The following is a 17,132-nucleotide window of genomic DNA, read 5'->3' on the forward strand; positions in this document are numbered from 1 at the left end:
TCAAACCTCTGCTTGGAGAGTAGCATGTGGCAAAAACTCATTGAAGTCATTCTCCCTGTGTGACACACATTTGAGGGGGCAGCGATAGCAATCATCTGACCTTTGACACTTGTCGAACCACTTCTATTCAGGGGCCGCTAACCCCTAAAGTCTGAAAACACCTATTTGCTGCGCAGTCATCCTCACGACTGTCTACAGTACATTTCCAGCCAAGTTAAATTTTCTCGCCATGAAATCCTTCGGTTCAGTGGTGGCGGCGGCAATGCTGTTCGTGTGTACAGTTGTGGTCTGTCTAGTCTTAGTCATGGACAGAGACACTGTGGAGTATGGCTTTAACTCCGTCATGAAGTCTTACGCTGCATCTTCAAGGTTTGTACGGACCTCTATACTATAAGGTTCAGTAGATAAAGTCTTCATCATGATTCTAACGATGTCATGTACACGGTGTGACGATTTGACCACAAATGTCAGAGGAGAACTTGCGATTTCCAATTGTTTATCTTCTCAGAACTTTGAGTGTCGACAACTTTTGCAGTGCCACTAGTCCCTGTCCCCGGCAAGGCTTCGCTGACATGATACGCAGACAACTACGGGCGCTTTTCGATCCAAACAAGGAGGCTAAAAAGGGATTTGGAGTAATGATGACACGTAGCCGCTGCCTTTATAGCAACTTTAAAAGACGTCGGTTACATTGTGAATGAATCCATTCTTCCTTTAACTGGTTTTTAACTAACGAGCTATCTATACACAAAAGTTTTCTGTTGAATTTTGTGGAAGTGAGGGTGAACATATATTTGAGTAACCACCCACCCCGCCCCAGAAAATGTTACTCCTTTGTCAATGACTTGAGCTAATGAATTTATTTCTTTCATTTCTTGCAAAGAACGAACCACAGAAGTTGCGACCCCATGATTTGGTCCAAGGCAATACAAAGAAGCCAGCTATGTTTTCTAGACATTTTGGGTCATAAAAAGAATTTCAGTTAACCTTAACAGCACTGGGTGAATTACATAAACATCGCAACGCAAATACACAAACAGCACTACATGCGCCCTCTTGCAACTTTATCCAGAAGCTCAGTTTACGTGGCAAGTGGCAAAAGTATGATAGTAATTGTTTATTGCAAATTCTTGCCCGAGGGCTAATTGCAGAAACAGAAGAAATATGGTTTAAAAACAGGCAATTAGTACATATAGAACTATTGATAACTACTAAGAAACTACTGGTGAAAAAAAACTACTGGGTTTGACTTCTTTTTTGAAGACAGAGGAAGACAAAGGGTCCCACTTTTTCTATAATTTGTGGGTTTTCGGATGTTAAGAGGAGAGTGGTTTTCTTTTCATTTGTATATGTGTGAAAGTTTGGGTAGAATTTGGAGGCTACGTCAAAGAGTTCATAATTGCTATACTAGTACTGTATCATGACGTCAAAGAAAAGCCTCTATGAGCCTCGCCTTTCAATCCCAGCAAGGTGGCTAAAATAGAGATAGAGTAATCATGACACGTAATCACTTCCAAAAACTATCCATGATGTCATTCTAGTATTACAATAGCTAGGTTAGCAATACTAGTGCCTATCATTATTCCTATACAGACCATTGGAGCCTTTAGTCGAGGTTGGATCACGAGAACAACTGGAACGCCGTGATGCCAACATGACCGAAGTCGGTAGCAGAGGCGTGTGGCCTTACTTTGGAGCTGACTTGCCACCTAACAGGGTAAATACAACTTGAAATTGTCTTCTATTTAGAACCCTTAAGTGCCCACTCGAAAATCTTGTTGGAAAATAATATGACTGAAAAAATCTAGTTTTAACCTTAAACATTTACTTAAAACTCTTGTTCCAACACAAAGAATTGTTCTCACCAACCTAGAGCTTGGTTGATAAGAGTTCATCTGTGTTGGTAATAACATGTTAACATGTACTTTGTATGTTTCAGCCAAAGCTACGGACGTGCGCAGATCCGGTCAAACACTTTGTCTTCATCAAGACCCACAAGACAGGTTCCACCACAGTCTGCGCGTTACTGTACCGCTTCGGGGTCTCCAACGGGCTCAACTTCGTGCTTCCCCGCGTCCCCGTCAACGTGGGCTGGCCGTCCTACCTTCGGACAGGGGACTACATACCACTGAAGGAAGGCATAAAGAACTTCGACGTGCTTGCCGATCATACAGTGTACCACAGGCGGATCATAGACAATCTTATGCCGGCTGATTCAGCTTATATCACGCAGTTGCGGCATCCGTTGCATCACGTCAAGTCAGTCTTCAACTGGTATAACGTCCCGCGTCAACTCAACATGGACACCCGCGGGAAGAACCCGCTAGAAGAATTTCTGAAAGACCCTCTCAGATATGAGCTGCTGCAGAAACTCATGTCGAGAGACAAGAATGATAAACATCACCCTTACTCGTTTACTCGCAACTTCATGTCCTTTGACTTGGGTTTTCCTCCAGGTTTGGCTGAAGACATGGAGGCCGCGCAGGCCTACGTAGAGCGGTTGGATCGGGAGTTCGACTTGGTTCTCATACTGGAGTACCTCGACGAGTCGCTAGTCCTCCTAAAGCGCACCCTGTGTTGGACCGTTCTAGACATCGTGTACAACATCTTCAACGAATCTCCAGGTTACCGGTTCAACATTGAGTTAACGCCAGAGATGGACGTTAACTACCGTGAATGGAGTAAGGTAGACTACCTCCTGTACGAACATTTCAATACTTCTCTTTGGAACCGTGTGTCGGAGTTGGGGGACGATTTTCTCCAAGAGGTGGCACATTTTGTCACAGTGAAGAACCAAGTCAAGGCGTTTTGTGAGGACGGTAAGAAAGATCAGCTGGTCATTCCGGCGTCCAAGTGGGACAATGACTTTTCTGTAGACCAGAAGTTCTGTCGCCTGTTTAAGACGACCAGAATGTCGTTTTACAAATACCTAGCGCCGCGTCAAGTCGACAAAGAACTCTTGAATAATTACACGTCGAAGGCCGGTGCACCCGGCAAAGGGGACAAGAAGAAACAGAGGAAAGAACAGAAACAGAAGTCAGGCAAAATGCGAAATATTTTCGGTTGAACAGATTAAAGAAGTGGAAACTGTTTTGATAACAGTTGCCAAGTGAACTAGACCTAGTGCTTGAATCTAATCTATCTCTAATGTACCTCTGATAATCTACCTCTGTTAATGCATTATAAACGTAATCATGTACATTTTGTAGTGGTACCTAACTTCAACTTCCTTCACACTAATAGACTTCTAAGTGTAAGGATTTGTAACAGATATTGCTGAGCTAGAATTTAACAATGTGCATGTAGAACAGAATTTGTAATAAAAAGTTACTTGATATTTGAAAGCCCATGGGTATGATGCTTACTTGTGATACAGAGGCTGGCTTGGATGTTAAGAGTGATGTACTTGTGTGATTTGTGGATGGGTAAATAAATCGACCGTACAGCGAGGACACTCGGCGGCTAAAACCAACCACTGTACCTGCAGAATCATAATTCTTGTGCAATAATACCTAAAACTGTCAGATGGCGCTTTTGATCCATGAGCTTTTACTAAATAAGCTGGTTGCCTGGCTTTCGCTGAGTGAGTGCTTTCAGACGTTCAGGCTAGTGTGGCTTTGTTCAACCAAGTGGGTTCGTACAACTAAGTACAACAGGCACAAACGATAAGAAAAACCGATATTTCAAGCAGTTTATTCAGAGACGTCATCGCAATACACCATTGAGTACGAATAAAAAGATATAAAGAGACGGGGGACAGATAGTAGTGTTCTTGAATGATTCCTCCGACCTTCAAGACTAGTAAAATTATCCGTACAATGTCAATGGTTTGCCTTGACAGGAAGCTTTTGAAAGCCAGGTTTTAAAAGTGAATTTCTGTTGTCTTTTTTTTACTAAACTTAACTCTAGACCCCAAGAAAGCTTTTAGATTCCGAATTCAGATCGTTCCTAGAGTCAAACTACCTTTCTTTTCACCATAATGTCCATGCAAAAACCATATTTCCATAACTACTACTTTTTTCATTAAACCAATTCACAAACGCACTAACTAACCGACCAATTAACGACAAGGTAGACTTTTTTTATTGTCCCCTCTACTATGATGGAATCGCCCAGCAATACATATCCCACAATACCACACTCCGAGCGCGAGCCTTTCCATCATGGCGTTTGGAAAACATTGAGAGGTTCTAAATTGTCTAGATTTCCCTTCTTCCAGTTAGTTTCCCCTCTCTTCGGGCGCAATACTTTCATCTAGAGGCAGTATAACGTACATCTGATTCACCATGTAGGGATCAGTGGATAGTCGTGAAGTATGGAGGGTATTAAAGTAGTTTATCAGGGCTCGAGGAAAGACGAGGAGTGATCTCGGCGCGGCTCCGCTATGGAAGGCCAGCCGAAGTCGGGGCCCGGGCAGCCCGTGGTTGTGGAGGTGGAAGGTCCGCCAGAGGAAACGGAAGAGAAGACAGAAGGCGACGCCGAGTCCCTGTCGTCCTTCCTGACCAGGCAGGGGCTGGGGAAGTACGCGGACGTGTTTCCAGCGGGGACGACGCTGGGGGACCTTCGGGCGATGACCGAGGACGACCTGCAGTTTGAGTACCGAGTGACCGACCCCGCCGGCCGGGAGCGCCTGGCCAGGGCCATCGCCACCGCACGGATGGAGGCCGAGGAGCAGGAAGAGACAGAGACAGAGAGGGAAGAGGTAGGTTCACTTCGTCTTCTTCACCCTAGGCTAGGAAAAACACAGCCCAGCCGTTTGCATTAAGTCTGTGCCCCGAGGCGAAGGCGAAGTGTAGGTATAAATAACACAAACAAAACTCTTCAAATCACTTGCCCAACAACTTGGACAGATTTTGCTTCGGGCATACACTTCTGTAGACACAACTGCACACACATTTAATGTTGTATGCTGTTATCTTATTGTTATACACACTGGCACATGGAATTGCGATAACGATCAAAACCGCCAGTTATTATTTTTTGTTTACATACACTTTGAACTTTGCTTGATCATACCGTAGGTATTACGTAAATTATGCTTTCCCATGACATGTACACATGTACATTACCGTATTTGAGGATCACTTAGTCATTTGTAAGCTGGGTATCTGGTTTGATGTTAGATTAGACTAGATTAGAAGGATGTCTGTCAGTGTTGCTAAGCTGTACACTCATTGCTTACATCCTGACAGCTGTCCTCAGTGATCAGCTGAAATCAATTATTCAAATCTCTGGAGGACAGACACCAAATTCTGTGTATTGTTATGCTTGGAGACAGCGGAAACATTATTGTTGTCATGGCAAAACACTACTGTGATGTAGATCTAGAGAAAGAGAGGTTTCTTTGATACACTTTTAATTAAGACACTGCATATTTTTCAAACTGATGTTTGAGATCAACTTTCCTTAATTGCAAGTTTTAACCATAACTTGTAATATATACACTGATCAAGTCAGAAAATGTTGTACACTGTTAAGAAATTATCTTCTGAATTCATCAGACGCCACAGGGATTTCGCAATACCACAAGTGCGCAGAGAAAACTCTGAGACACTTGTGTGCATGCAGGACATGTCCTCTATGTCCGGTGTCATGAATTATTTACAAATTGGCTGTATAAAACCAATTTGGAAACTAGATTACCACTCGTCACCCGTGCATTACTTGTTACAAACCAGATTGGAGCGGGGACATGCACGATAGCGTCCGGGACGCGCGGCCTGAAATCATTCTGTCTCGTTTGGGGAGCATCGATGTGATTGAAAAGGGTTTATAATGTAACTTGCTGCCTGTTTTAATTTCATCATAGTTCGCCCAGTCCCTCTCCCTGCTGCCTAACTCGGTAACCAATTCAGGTTTGGTGCCAAGAGGCCATCTCGGTAGAGTGAAGGTTGACATATTCATGAGGTTATCACAATTATTTTATGCTCGTCAAAGTTTTCATCTTACGGTTCATGTGTCTAATATGATTATGCTCATCTTTGATAAATAAATCAGACCTGGTTATTTCAGATTAGCACTTAATAAACTATTGGATCTGTGAGGATATTTTTGATGTCTACATACACCAAACCTGTACTGGGCTATGATAGAATCAAAGGATTTCAAACACAGCATTTTTTTTGTTCTATTTTATTAATTTATTTCAGCTTTGGTACATGAATGTATAACTGGACAGGGGTTGACGTCTGCTTGGCTCTGTAAAATAAATTGCTAGCTCCATGCAGGGAAGCTGTGGAAGTGGGCGTTACGCACAAGTACACGTAAAGCCATCTGATTTCATGCTGCACCACTCCGATACGCAGGAATGGATAGGGTCCATCAAACACATGTCAAGGCTGTTATAACGTGCGTAAGTGCAGAACCTGGTTTATCCATCTGTTCTTATGGATTGGCTTGAAGGCTACTTTTTACGTCCATTTGCTCTTTGCGATGACGAGAGATTTGGAGGCGGTGGGAAAAGTGCTGCGCTGCAGGGTGACCTTTTCGAGGGATTGTCCTGTCAGCGAGACGTATGAATATTGCCGCAAAAAAGGGTCTAATGTTGCAAATCTTGTCAAGGAAAATGGATGAAAGTGCTTCTTAATTAGCGCCAGTAAGGCATTGCGATGCTATTGACTGATTACGTTCTTTTGATAGCTTTTGTTTTGGTGACATAATTTCAATGAAGAAATGCTATTTTGGGCCCTTTTGTACATGTATGGTACACCAATATTGGCCTTATTTGGGTATATTACATATACCTTACCTGGCCTTTTTTTTACTTACACAACATTCCCACCGTGATACTGAAACCATTGGTCCTTTGGCCCAGATGAGGTAATGCAATCCTGGCCAGCCTTCTCTTCTCCTGTGACTGTAGGACCTTTGTGGCTACTTTGTGAGGCTTTGTTACCTGATTGTGAGCAGAGAAAGGCCCGGGTGACACAGAAAGTCCCAGGTAAACATGACGGCTTTGAAGCCAACTGTGGCATGATATGGGAGAATGGAGCGATACATTTCACATGGGGAGAGGGGGGAGGGGCCGGGGAAACAAACCTGTTAATTTGTCCGTCAAGGTCCAAACAGACAAAACTGTTTGTGTTCAAACTGTCAGAAAGGGCTTAGTCAATCTGTTACTGTGTACAACCAAAGTGCAAATGTTTTGCTAATTCAAGTCAGAAACAAATCATTGTCAGGGCGGTCCACAGAATTTTACAGCAAGGTTGTGCCGTGGAATTGGGAAAGGGGAAATGCAGCAAAAAACAAGGAAATTTTGACGAATCTCAGCAAAATTTTCTAAAGTTGAAAAATTGACAAAGTGGTACTGATGTTATAACTTAAAACACAGTCACTATATATTATACACTTATTCTGGAGAGTACTCATTTTTTTGACAACCCAGTCATGATAGAATAATGAACTGTCCCCGAGTTCGTTCACCCCTCCATTCACCCTGAGCTGGAGGTAAGACAAAGCCTGGAAGACTCCACTGTTCCTAAGTAAACGCCGCTGCAGTATTTATAGCTAATGAGTGACCACCTGTACTGTGTCTTTTCAAACGTTGCAGCCTGAACTGTACCTTGAGTGTTGATCTAAACTCAAACGTTCCCGACTAAGGTATCAGACTCTCTCGCCTGAGTTGCTTTCAGTACAAAGCAGCTTTCTTCGATCACACTCACACATTTTCCAAGTTGACACTTGTAAAACAACCCTGCCATACGAGTCAAAGTGAAGACAATGCATATTCGTGTGTTGTTGGTATAAATCCTAACACCAAATACTCATATGTACTCAAATGGGTAATTTTTTGTAGGTACAAGGATACATGGACATTTTAGCTATTAGTATTACTTATTGTATTGTGCTCCATTGATTCAAGGTACAAAGTGATACGGATTCGCATAGTCAGCAAATTAATAGTTAAATCAATATCCCACTTGCTTACAATGACCCACAAATGCATAGTTTTTCTTTATTTATAACTGTGCGTAATGTTCCGTACGATATTCGAAAATAAAGTCAGAATCTGATGATATTTTTGGAATACTTACACTGGGTGATTTCCTGTAGTGTTAACCAGATTTAATGAGATGGTTAGACGAATCATTTTGATATTATCAGCTATTTTCTGGAAAAATCAAAGCGAGCCAGTGTTCCAACATAATGCCTTCCATCCTGTAACTTATGATCCAAGTATTGGAGACTAAAGCCTGGCTTGAGGCCTGATAGTTCCCATTCCCAGTAACGAGGCCGTGTCTGTGGCAACACAGAGCAGTAAAGTCAGGAGAGAGAGCCAGGAAAACCCTGCGCTGCCAGCTATGGCCCAGTGTAGCTCGTGACTAGTAGGATTCATAAACCCACACCGTACTGCCGTGCGCTTAGTAAGTCTCCAATATCCCTCTCACAGCCGTATGTCCAAAGGCAGGGATTGACTAGAAGAGCATAGAATATCCTTCCATTTATAAGACGTATGGGTACGGTTTTCTTAGAATTAGTATTACCGGTGGCAAGCCTTATGTCTGGAGTCTGCAAGATTGTGTATAGACTCTGAGTGCCAGACTGTTGCCATGGCCAGTACACGGGCTATCTTCACTGCTCCAGGGCCGACATGCCCCAAGGAAATTTCACCATGGACAGATACCGCTCAGTCAAACTCTGAGCTTCTGATAGGATTATTTACTGGGGCCTGGTGTACTTACAAATGTACGAGAACAGACTCAGAGTCTGAATGTATGTACATGAATGTGAAAGAGAAGAAATGGAAGGACATTCAATATTCTTAATATCATAAAAATTGAAAATCCATCCATTGCCTCATCTTTAGTACCTTCAGTGTCCAATATGTGCATATATGGCAAATGTGTGTGTATGATTGAAGACCAAGTCGTTATCATGCATATAGACACACGTCTTGCTGCACAAGGTGTCAGGGAATATTTGATTCGCTCCATAAGTTTCGTCACGAAATGTTGAGTGCGCCCCAGAAAGCCACTTTACCGTCGTAGAGACCCGTGACTGCGAGCACGATTTTATTGGATTCCCCTGATTCATTACCTGGTAAGGTGGGGAAAGCCGCAACTTTGGAATCCTGGATTATCAAGGTGTAAGGTTTACTGTCCTACTTGTAAAGTGAAGTCTTACATCGTACAGTTAACTTAAATCGCATGACGTCACATCAGTTTAACTGTGGTAGTGACTCCTTGAAAGCCATCTGTAGAAGCACATTTTCATTGGATCACTTTGATTCATTACCTGGTAAGGCGGGGAAAGCCACAAGTAATGGGAATCCTGGATTACCAAGGTGCTAGGTGGACTGTTGTAAGTGTACGATTTAACTCAAATCATATGACGTCACTTCAGTTTTACTGTGGTAGTGACTCCTTGAAAGCCGTCAGTAGAATCACATTTTTATTGGATCTTTTTGATTCATTGCCTGGTAAAGCGAGGAAAGCCACAAGTTGGATTATCAAGGTGTTAGCTGGTCTCTTGTACCTGTAAAGTGATATCTTACGTTGTACCATTTAACTTAAGTCGTATGACGTCACGTCAGTAATACTGTGTTAGTCAACTTAGTGACTCCTTGAAAGCCGTTGGTAGAGTCACATTTTTATTGAATTCCCCTGATTCATTACCTGGTAAGGCGGGGAAAGCCACAAGTTGGAATCCTGGATTATCAAGGTGCTAGGTGGACTGTTGTAAGTGTACGATTTAACTTGAATCACATGACGTCATTTCAGTTTTACTGTGGTAGTGACTCCTTGAAAGCCGTCCGTAGAAGCACATTTTTATTGGATCACTTTGATCCATTGCCGGGTAACGCAGGGAAAAGCCGGAAGTTGGCTTATCCAGGTGTCAGGTGGACCATCGTACTTGTAAAGTGTTGTCATACATCGTACATGTACAGGCTAGTACATCGTAACTTAAATCGCATGACGTCACGTCAGTTTAACTGTGTTAGTGACTCCTTGAAAGCCGCCTGTAGAAGCACATTTTTATTGGGTCACTTTGATTCATTACCTGGTACGGCGGGGAAAGCCACAAGTAATATTTGGGAATCCTGGATTATCAAGGTGCTAGGTGGCCTGTTGTAAGTGTACGATTTAACTTGAATCGCATGACGTCACTTCAGTTTTGACTCCTTGAAAGCCGCCAGTAGGATCACATTTTTATTGGATCTTTTTGATTCATTGCCTGGTAAAGCGAGGAAAGCCGCAAGTTGGATTATCAAGGTGTTAGATGGTCTGTCGTACCTGTAAAGTGATATCTTACGTTGTACCATTTAACTTAAGTCGTATGACGTCACTTCAGTTTTACTGTGTTAGTGACTCCTTGAAAGCCGTCAGTAGAAGCACATTTTTATTGGATTCCCCTGATTCATTACCTGGTAAGTCGGCAAAAGCCGCAAGTTGGAATCCTGGATTATCAAGGTGTTAGGTGGCCTGTCTTACTGGTTAAGTGATGTCATACATCGTACTATATCTTAAATCGAATGACGTCAGGTCAGTAGGACTGTGGTATTGACTCCTTGAAAGCCACCAGTAGAGTCACATGTTTATTGGATTCCCTTGATTCATTACCTAGCAAAGCGGGGAAAACCGCAAGTTGAGAATCCTGGATTATCAAGGTGTTAGGTGGTCTGTCGTACCTGTAAAGTGATGCCATAGACTCATACATCGTACTATAACATAAATCGCATGACGTCACCTCAGTAGGCCTGTGTTGGTGACTCTTTGAAAGCCGTGACGACACCAGAATCTGCTGTCATACTTGTTAAGTGATGTCATACATCGTACATTGTAACTTAGATTGCATGACGTTACCTGACATAGTTCTGTGCAAGTGACTCTTTGAAAGCCGTGACGTCACTAGAATATGCTGCCTGTTAATACTACAATTAATGAAAGAAAACTTTTCCCTTGAGTTCAATTAAATTGTTTTTCAATCAAAGGTGAAAACGTCAGCTGTGCTCTTCTTAGCCTGGTTACCAGACCTGTTTTAGCTCCCAAGCCTATATCCTCTCCACAAATAGCATAGCTATTTGGCTATGCTATTCGAGCTCTGAATTTTTTGTCCATGCTCTCCTGATCATTTTGAACAGAGGGGATGAGGGAGACTGCTAGTAGAGAGAGCTGTGCGGTGATCGGCAAGTCGAGGCAATAATTGAACTCCCCACACTACAAGGAAGATTGAACGACTGGAGTGTGAATTTCATTTCCGAGGAAAATCGCGCTGCACCGTAATTTTGCGTCGCGCGTCATTTATCAGTGGTCCGTGACAGACCAGGAGCTGTACGCGCCGTGGGATTGGCCCAGACAATAACACTGTGAAGGACACGCCGTCAAATAGTATCATATGAAGAGAATTGGGTTAGTTTCAATGTGTTTTTCATGACGTTCCTAAGAGGCGTAGCCATGATTTTCCGCCCACTATTGAAGCAAAAATCAATATACCAGTAGCCATTCCAACGGCATTCAAGGACAAACTGGAATTGCAAGGAGAAGTTGGATCCAGGTCGAAAATTGCTCTGAAACCAATTTTCTCCAACAGACTTACGTGTAGTTATTTTTTATAGGTGCTGACAGTTCTTTTAGACTGCAGTAAGAAGGTTCTACATGTATGATGTTGAAGCCTGTGGCTAGAAGCTGAAAATAGCTTGCATGATGACTGAATGAGTCTGGAACTTCTGTGTGTGTGTATGAGTGTGGGTGTGTTTGTGTGTGTCTGTATTTGTGTGTGTCTCTGGGGGGGGGGGTACAAGTATGAATGTAGACATTGTAGCACAGGGTTCATCACTGACTTACTATCCAGGATTTAATAATCAAGTTTTGAAAATATCCCTGGCCTAGTACATCTAGTATGTGTCCATTTCCACTGGCCAAAAGTTCCTTTCACTGGTCCAAAATTTCATAACATTGCATCGATTTCTGGCAGCATTTATTTTCAAGAAGTGCTTTAAAAATGTATATATACAGACTAGAGATCTTGAAGACCAATATCTATGCATAGAAAAATGGTGATGACCCGATCAGGCAACGACATACACTTGACCCTATCTGCATTTCTATAGGACCATCGGGACATTGAACTTGCTGTATGTATAGACTTAAGAAACAAAACCATTCTTATGTTAAACCAGGTTTTGTCCTCAACGGAGTCTTTGTTGAAGCCCTTTCCTTAGTTTTTGTTCATCCTTCTCTGAATGGCAAAGATTTGTACATCTGCCAACAAGTAAAGGGGTGTCGCCATGTGTCACCATAGTAATTAAGACATCTGTTAGCCAACATGTTACTAAATTACAGATTTGTCTTATGGGACAGAGACTGTCTTTTGTTGTATAGGACTGTTTAACCAAAACCAATGTTGTAGGGCTGATGTATACACTGTATGTTGCAATGCATTCAAGTTGTACTGAATTAGTGTCGCAGTTTGCGCATTTTAATGTGTATGTTGTGTTATATGTACACATTACAAACTCTAAGTTTTTGTCTAATTATATTTATTTTGACCAAGCAAAGGTCTGTATTACGGCTTGAGTGTTCTACACTAATGGCCTGGAAAAAGCCCTGTTCAGTATATGCATACTGTATTAATGGTTTCGAAGTATTGCCCTGGGAAATGTCTAAACCCCACCCCAGTCTGATGAACAATGGTCAGTCCCTGTGAAGACATTTGTATGTATGCTGAGTCAGGTTATTTGGGGACTGTCCCTGTGATGTCATCAGCACATCTGGCATGCTCCTCCCAGCAGATGTTAGGACTGAAAACTCCTCTCAGCAAACTGTCAGAAAACAGCCGACCAGGATATGACTAAAGGTATGTGTGGGTAGACAGCTTATTTCCATGGGAAACAAAATTGTCTAGTTTTAAAACTCAGAACGTATGATTATTTAAAACTCAGAACTTCAGATTATTTTCTCTCTTTTGCTGTGAGTCAGTATAGAAACTTATAATTATGTCTAAAGCTCTGTAGCATTTTCATTAAGTACAATGTATACAATAGTGTATAGGAGGTATTATGTGGGGAAAGTGTTGAAATATCTTAGAAATGATCCAAAAAGTAGCTTTTCCACAGCTGTATACATACATGTACATGTAGTACATTTGATAGTCCCAACATTTTGGATAACCCAAATCTTGCCATCTGTCAGAAAATCCATAACAAAGCACACTTGAATATAAGTACTTGAATTATTATACAATCATTAAGTAAGCAATATGTGGTAGAATAATGACAATGTACATGTATTATACGTCAAAAATTGGTAAAGGTAAGGTTTGTAATAAAAGTTAAATCTTAATGAATTTCTAAACAGTCTGGGGCCACTGCAGTTTAAAGTTCCCCTGTGAGTTTGATTGTTGAGTGATCTCATCATTAGCTTGTCAATCCCAGATGTTTTTCTCCCAGGCGTGTAAACACCAGGACTTTGAACTTTACCCCAGCAAACGTCAGTTAATGTGTAAGGAAAAAAGAAACAAACCTACAACGGCAGAGGTGTGGCAATGTTTTTTGCACAGTGGCGAAATACTTAACCAAATTGTGTAATCCCGATTGCTGGAAAATGTTTGGTAAAAATTATGTCCAACCATCTACAAGTCATGTAGTCCAATGGCAGTCATAGGAATGGCAAGTGAGGCAATGTGGCTCTACAAAACTGTAAGTACACACATGTAGTACCTTATGTAACAGTTGAAGTATTCTGGGGAATATTAACGAATTGAATTCAGCTCAGTGCAATTTGTCTCTAGACTGTACCTATGTGCACAGGGTTTTAGTTTTTGGTGTGTTTGTCTGTTTGCTTGTGTGTCTGTAGTTGTTATTCCAAGAGTCATAAAGGAAGTGAGGAAGGAAATGCTGTAACTGTAGACAGTAGTGACATTGGAGGTCAAAATGGTCTACCACAAGCTTGGAAGAAGTGACAGTCACAGTACATTGAAATATAATACTTTACTTTGGGGGAAAAATAACAATTTGCATATAACAGTCCAACTATTCAGATTTCAATATAACATTCTCCCTGCTTCCTAACCCCATAACTATACAAATTCGATGCCAATCAGCTACTTAAGAAAAGAGAATTCGAAGGTTAAACAAACATGTGTTACATGTACTTTATAATGATTACATTTACGTTATATTACACCTCGTGCCTGTACTGTAGATCATTTCCCAGTATGGTTCACGTGCTAGCTACATATACATATACCTAACCACAGTCATGGTCCATGACTCATGCCTTCTCCTGACATTTGGTTGCAACTAACACAAATCCACCATAGTGATTCACTCTAAGCCTGATCTAAATCTCTGTACTGCTGTACATCCTACGTCTGCCTTTCTGTAATACACACGGTCGACTCGCAGCCTCCATCTTTGTCGGTTTCTCGTGAAAATTTTGCGTCCAGATGAGATGTTTGGTTGATGAGAGTGCGTAGGCGCCGGCGTCAGCGACGCAGGTATTCCGCCCGCAGGCCGTCGTCATGGTACCCAAGCAGACAATTCCGCCCGCTGCCCGGAATACTCGAGGTGGAATCTAGCCTATACATCGTGAGTACAGATTTCAGGGCTCGAAATACTGGGTGCAAATTAGTGCACCCAAATTTGGAGCTGTGCACCCCATTTTCCAGTGCACTCAAATATTTTCATAGGTTTACATAATGTATTAATGTAAGGATGTTAAATGTACAGTAGTATACAGCATATTTTTAACATCTCATTGTCAGAAAAATGATAACACCATAATTATCTCACTTTTCTTTAGAAATTGAACATAATTAGACATTCTACTTATTTTATCTTATATGGCGCACCCAAAAAAATTTGTGCACCCAACTTTTTTCAGGTTGGGTGCACCAGTGCACCTATTCCCAAAAAATGAATTTCGAGCCCTGGATTTCTCCAGTCGTGTTTTAAGGCTGCACTTTCAGCTCCTGGACAGGTTTTTAGCCATGATGGATAGCTGCCATTTCTGTAAGCCCAGGCAAGGGCAGAGGAAAGGTCAGGAGTATATGAAGCTCCAAAAAGGCCATTGATTTTTATCGGAAGTCGATGTGTCTCCATACATAACCAGGGATGGGGAAATGGCTGCTTGTTTATCATTAGTCCTTATTGAGAAGAAATTTACTCAAGATAATTTTTTGTAGGTACCTTGAAATATCAACACTTTGATTTTTGTTACACCAATTATTCACAATCATATTGCTAAGGTATCATTTTTGTTTCCCTTAGGTTTCAAATTCAATAATTTTTAGCAATATAATCTGCTTTGGATATGAAGTATCCTGTAAGTTGTAAGTTGTACATGTAAGTACTCAAAACCTTAAGCATGTATGTGTACAGCTCTTGAACAAATGATATATAACTACCCTTGAGGTACCTTTGTAGATAAGGGGCTCTATGTTGCAGTACTGATATATTCTGCTAGGTGGCAGTTTTGTCATGTTGTATAGATCTGCAATGCAAGATAAGAAGGGTTTTACCAGTATAGGGCTGATATGAATCTCCAGTAAAATATTCTACCATAACAACATAAGACTACTAGGTCGGCAAATCTGGTGAAAAAAGGTGAAGGTTATTATGTTGTAAATAGTCTATGATAGCCTGTCTTTAAAATGGTTAATGTTTATTTATCAGTCCTTGAAATGTCTAACACCTACATGTATAGCACAAGTCATGAATGTTATACCAAATACCAATTTAAGTTAATACTGTTTTTTACTTAGTACTGAACTGTCATCCACTACACTACAATAAAGTAAAAGAAAAATTTATTTGGCTAAAACTTAAAGATCTGAAATATTCATAGCTTCTTCAGAAGTCTTCCTACAAAGAACTCATAATAACATTACAGATGCACATCCCTAAATACCTTCAGTTTCCATCCTGCCACTCTAGAGCCGACCCCCGAAACCTCCATCCACCAGGGCTGATAATATCCATTATTGGGACGTCAGTTCAAATTCAACTAACTGGAACGTAGTCCACAGATTACTGGTGACCTGTCTCCCTCCCCCTGTACCCAGCGCGTGCCTGCCCATTCCAATAGAGCCGCTGCCATTACCATTCCCCATACATTCTCAATCAAGCCCCGGCATGATTTGTCTGCCTTACCGGCAATAAAGCTTTTACCCCGAGCTGCAACCTAATTTACTCTCCGGCTAGTGGAGACACATGAGCTCACGACAACACACGGCGGGAGAGAATAAGAGGCAAGGATTGCCGTATCCGGGAAGATTCGTCAACGTCTGGTGTGCGCCCGCGGGGCGGTGTGTCATGGGGAGGTTGATTAGCAGTTCTTGAGGGACGTCGGTGGCTGCTTGAGTTGATTATGCGGCGGGAGAAGGAGGTGGGATTACGGCGACGTCTTGTGACGGCTGCGTCGGCGCGGGGGAGATAGGGACGGGAACAGCGATCGGAGATGGCAGCGTACTGTCAGTGTTGTCTCGGTCGCCATCCAAGGTCACCCCCTCCCAAGCCCAAATGGAGACGACGGTTACTGGCAATCGTACGTACTTTTGTTAACATACATGTCACAAACGTATGTCACCTTGTTTTTCTCAAACGTTGTTTATGAAGCTCTTCCCCCACCCTTTTCCTCTGAAGTTAACATATGGATTATCCTGGCAGAAGAAGGCTTACTCTCTAGAGTTTTTATATTATAACTATGAATATTTAACATCTGATCTGTAGGAAAAAAAATCAATGTTGTTGTTAGTGACATGCCTTTACTTATATACTACATTTAACAGTGCTGCATTAATATACAATGTACATGTAGCTGTAACTCATACATGTAAAATGTGTCATCTACAATAACGTTGTACATGTATCACACTAAAATGCAACAGGCTTTGGATAGAAATCACCATGAAAAATGAGCGTGTAATGTTCCTGTTATTCACAAACCTGATAGCATGAATGATTTGGGTCATCGTATAATGAAAGGCTAATTATCCGAGTCAATGCCCTTAATTTGATAAAATGAAATTAATGTAACCTGGAGGTCTGCTATAGGATTAGGTAGAATTTTTGTGACAAAATATATTAACCTTGCAAAATGGTGTAATTATATAGTTGTTTTGGCATTAAACATGTTTTTAACATTGTATTTCATATGAAACAAGCATCCCTAAGCATAAATGAAGCATTAATT

At 41.6% G+C, this 17,132-nt stretch overlaps 2 protein-coding genes across 2 annotated transcripts in view; both read left to right on the forward strand.

Annotated features, from left to right (window-relative positions):
* The first annotated feature begins 85 nt into the window (after positions 1 to 85).
* Positions 86 to 3,458, forward strand: LOC109483619 (galactose-3-O-sulfotransferase 2-like). Its single transcript, XM_019786657.1, has 3 exons — positions 86 to 369; positions 1,594 to 1,717; positions 1,940 to 3,458. Exons 1-3 carry the CDS (start codon positions 230 to 232, stop codon positions 3,065 to 3,067), a joined length of 1,392 nt encoding a protein of 463 aa, XP_019642216.1. The 5' UTR covers positions 86 to 229; the 3' UTR covers positions 3,068 to 3,458.
* Positions 3,459 to 4,142: 684 nt separating this feature from the next.
* Positions 4,143 to 17,132, forward strand: part of LOC109483581 (microtubule-associated serine/threonine-protein kinase 2-like) — a 72,857-nt gene continuing 59,867 nt past the window's right edge. Inside the window, exon 1 of the mRNA XM_019786616.1 lies at positions 4,143 to 4,702. Coding sequence (XP_019642175.1) covers positions 4,385 to 4,702 — 318 coding nt within the window. The 5' untranslated portion in view covers positions 4,143 to 4,384. The remainder of the gene's footprint in view (positions 4,703 to 17,132) is intronic.

This window comes from Branchiostoma belcheri, unplaced genomic scaffold (genome assembly GCF_001625305.1).
Source record: "Branchiostoma belcheri isolate BF01 breed outbred unplaced genomic scaffold, Haploidv18h27 scaffold65, whole genome shotgun sequence".
NCBI lineage: Eukaryota > Metazoa > Chordata > Leptocardii > Amphioxiformes > Branchiostomatidae > Branchiostoma > Branchiostoma belcheri.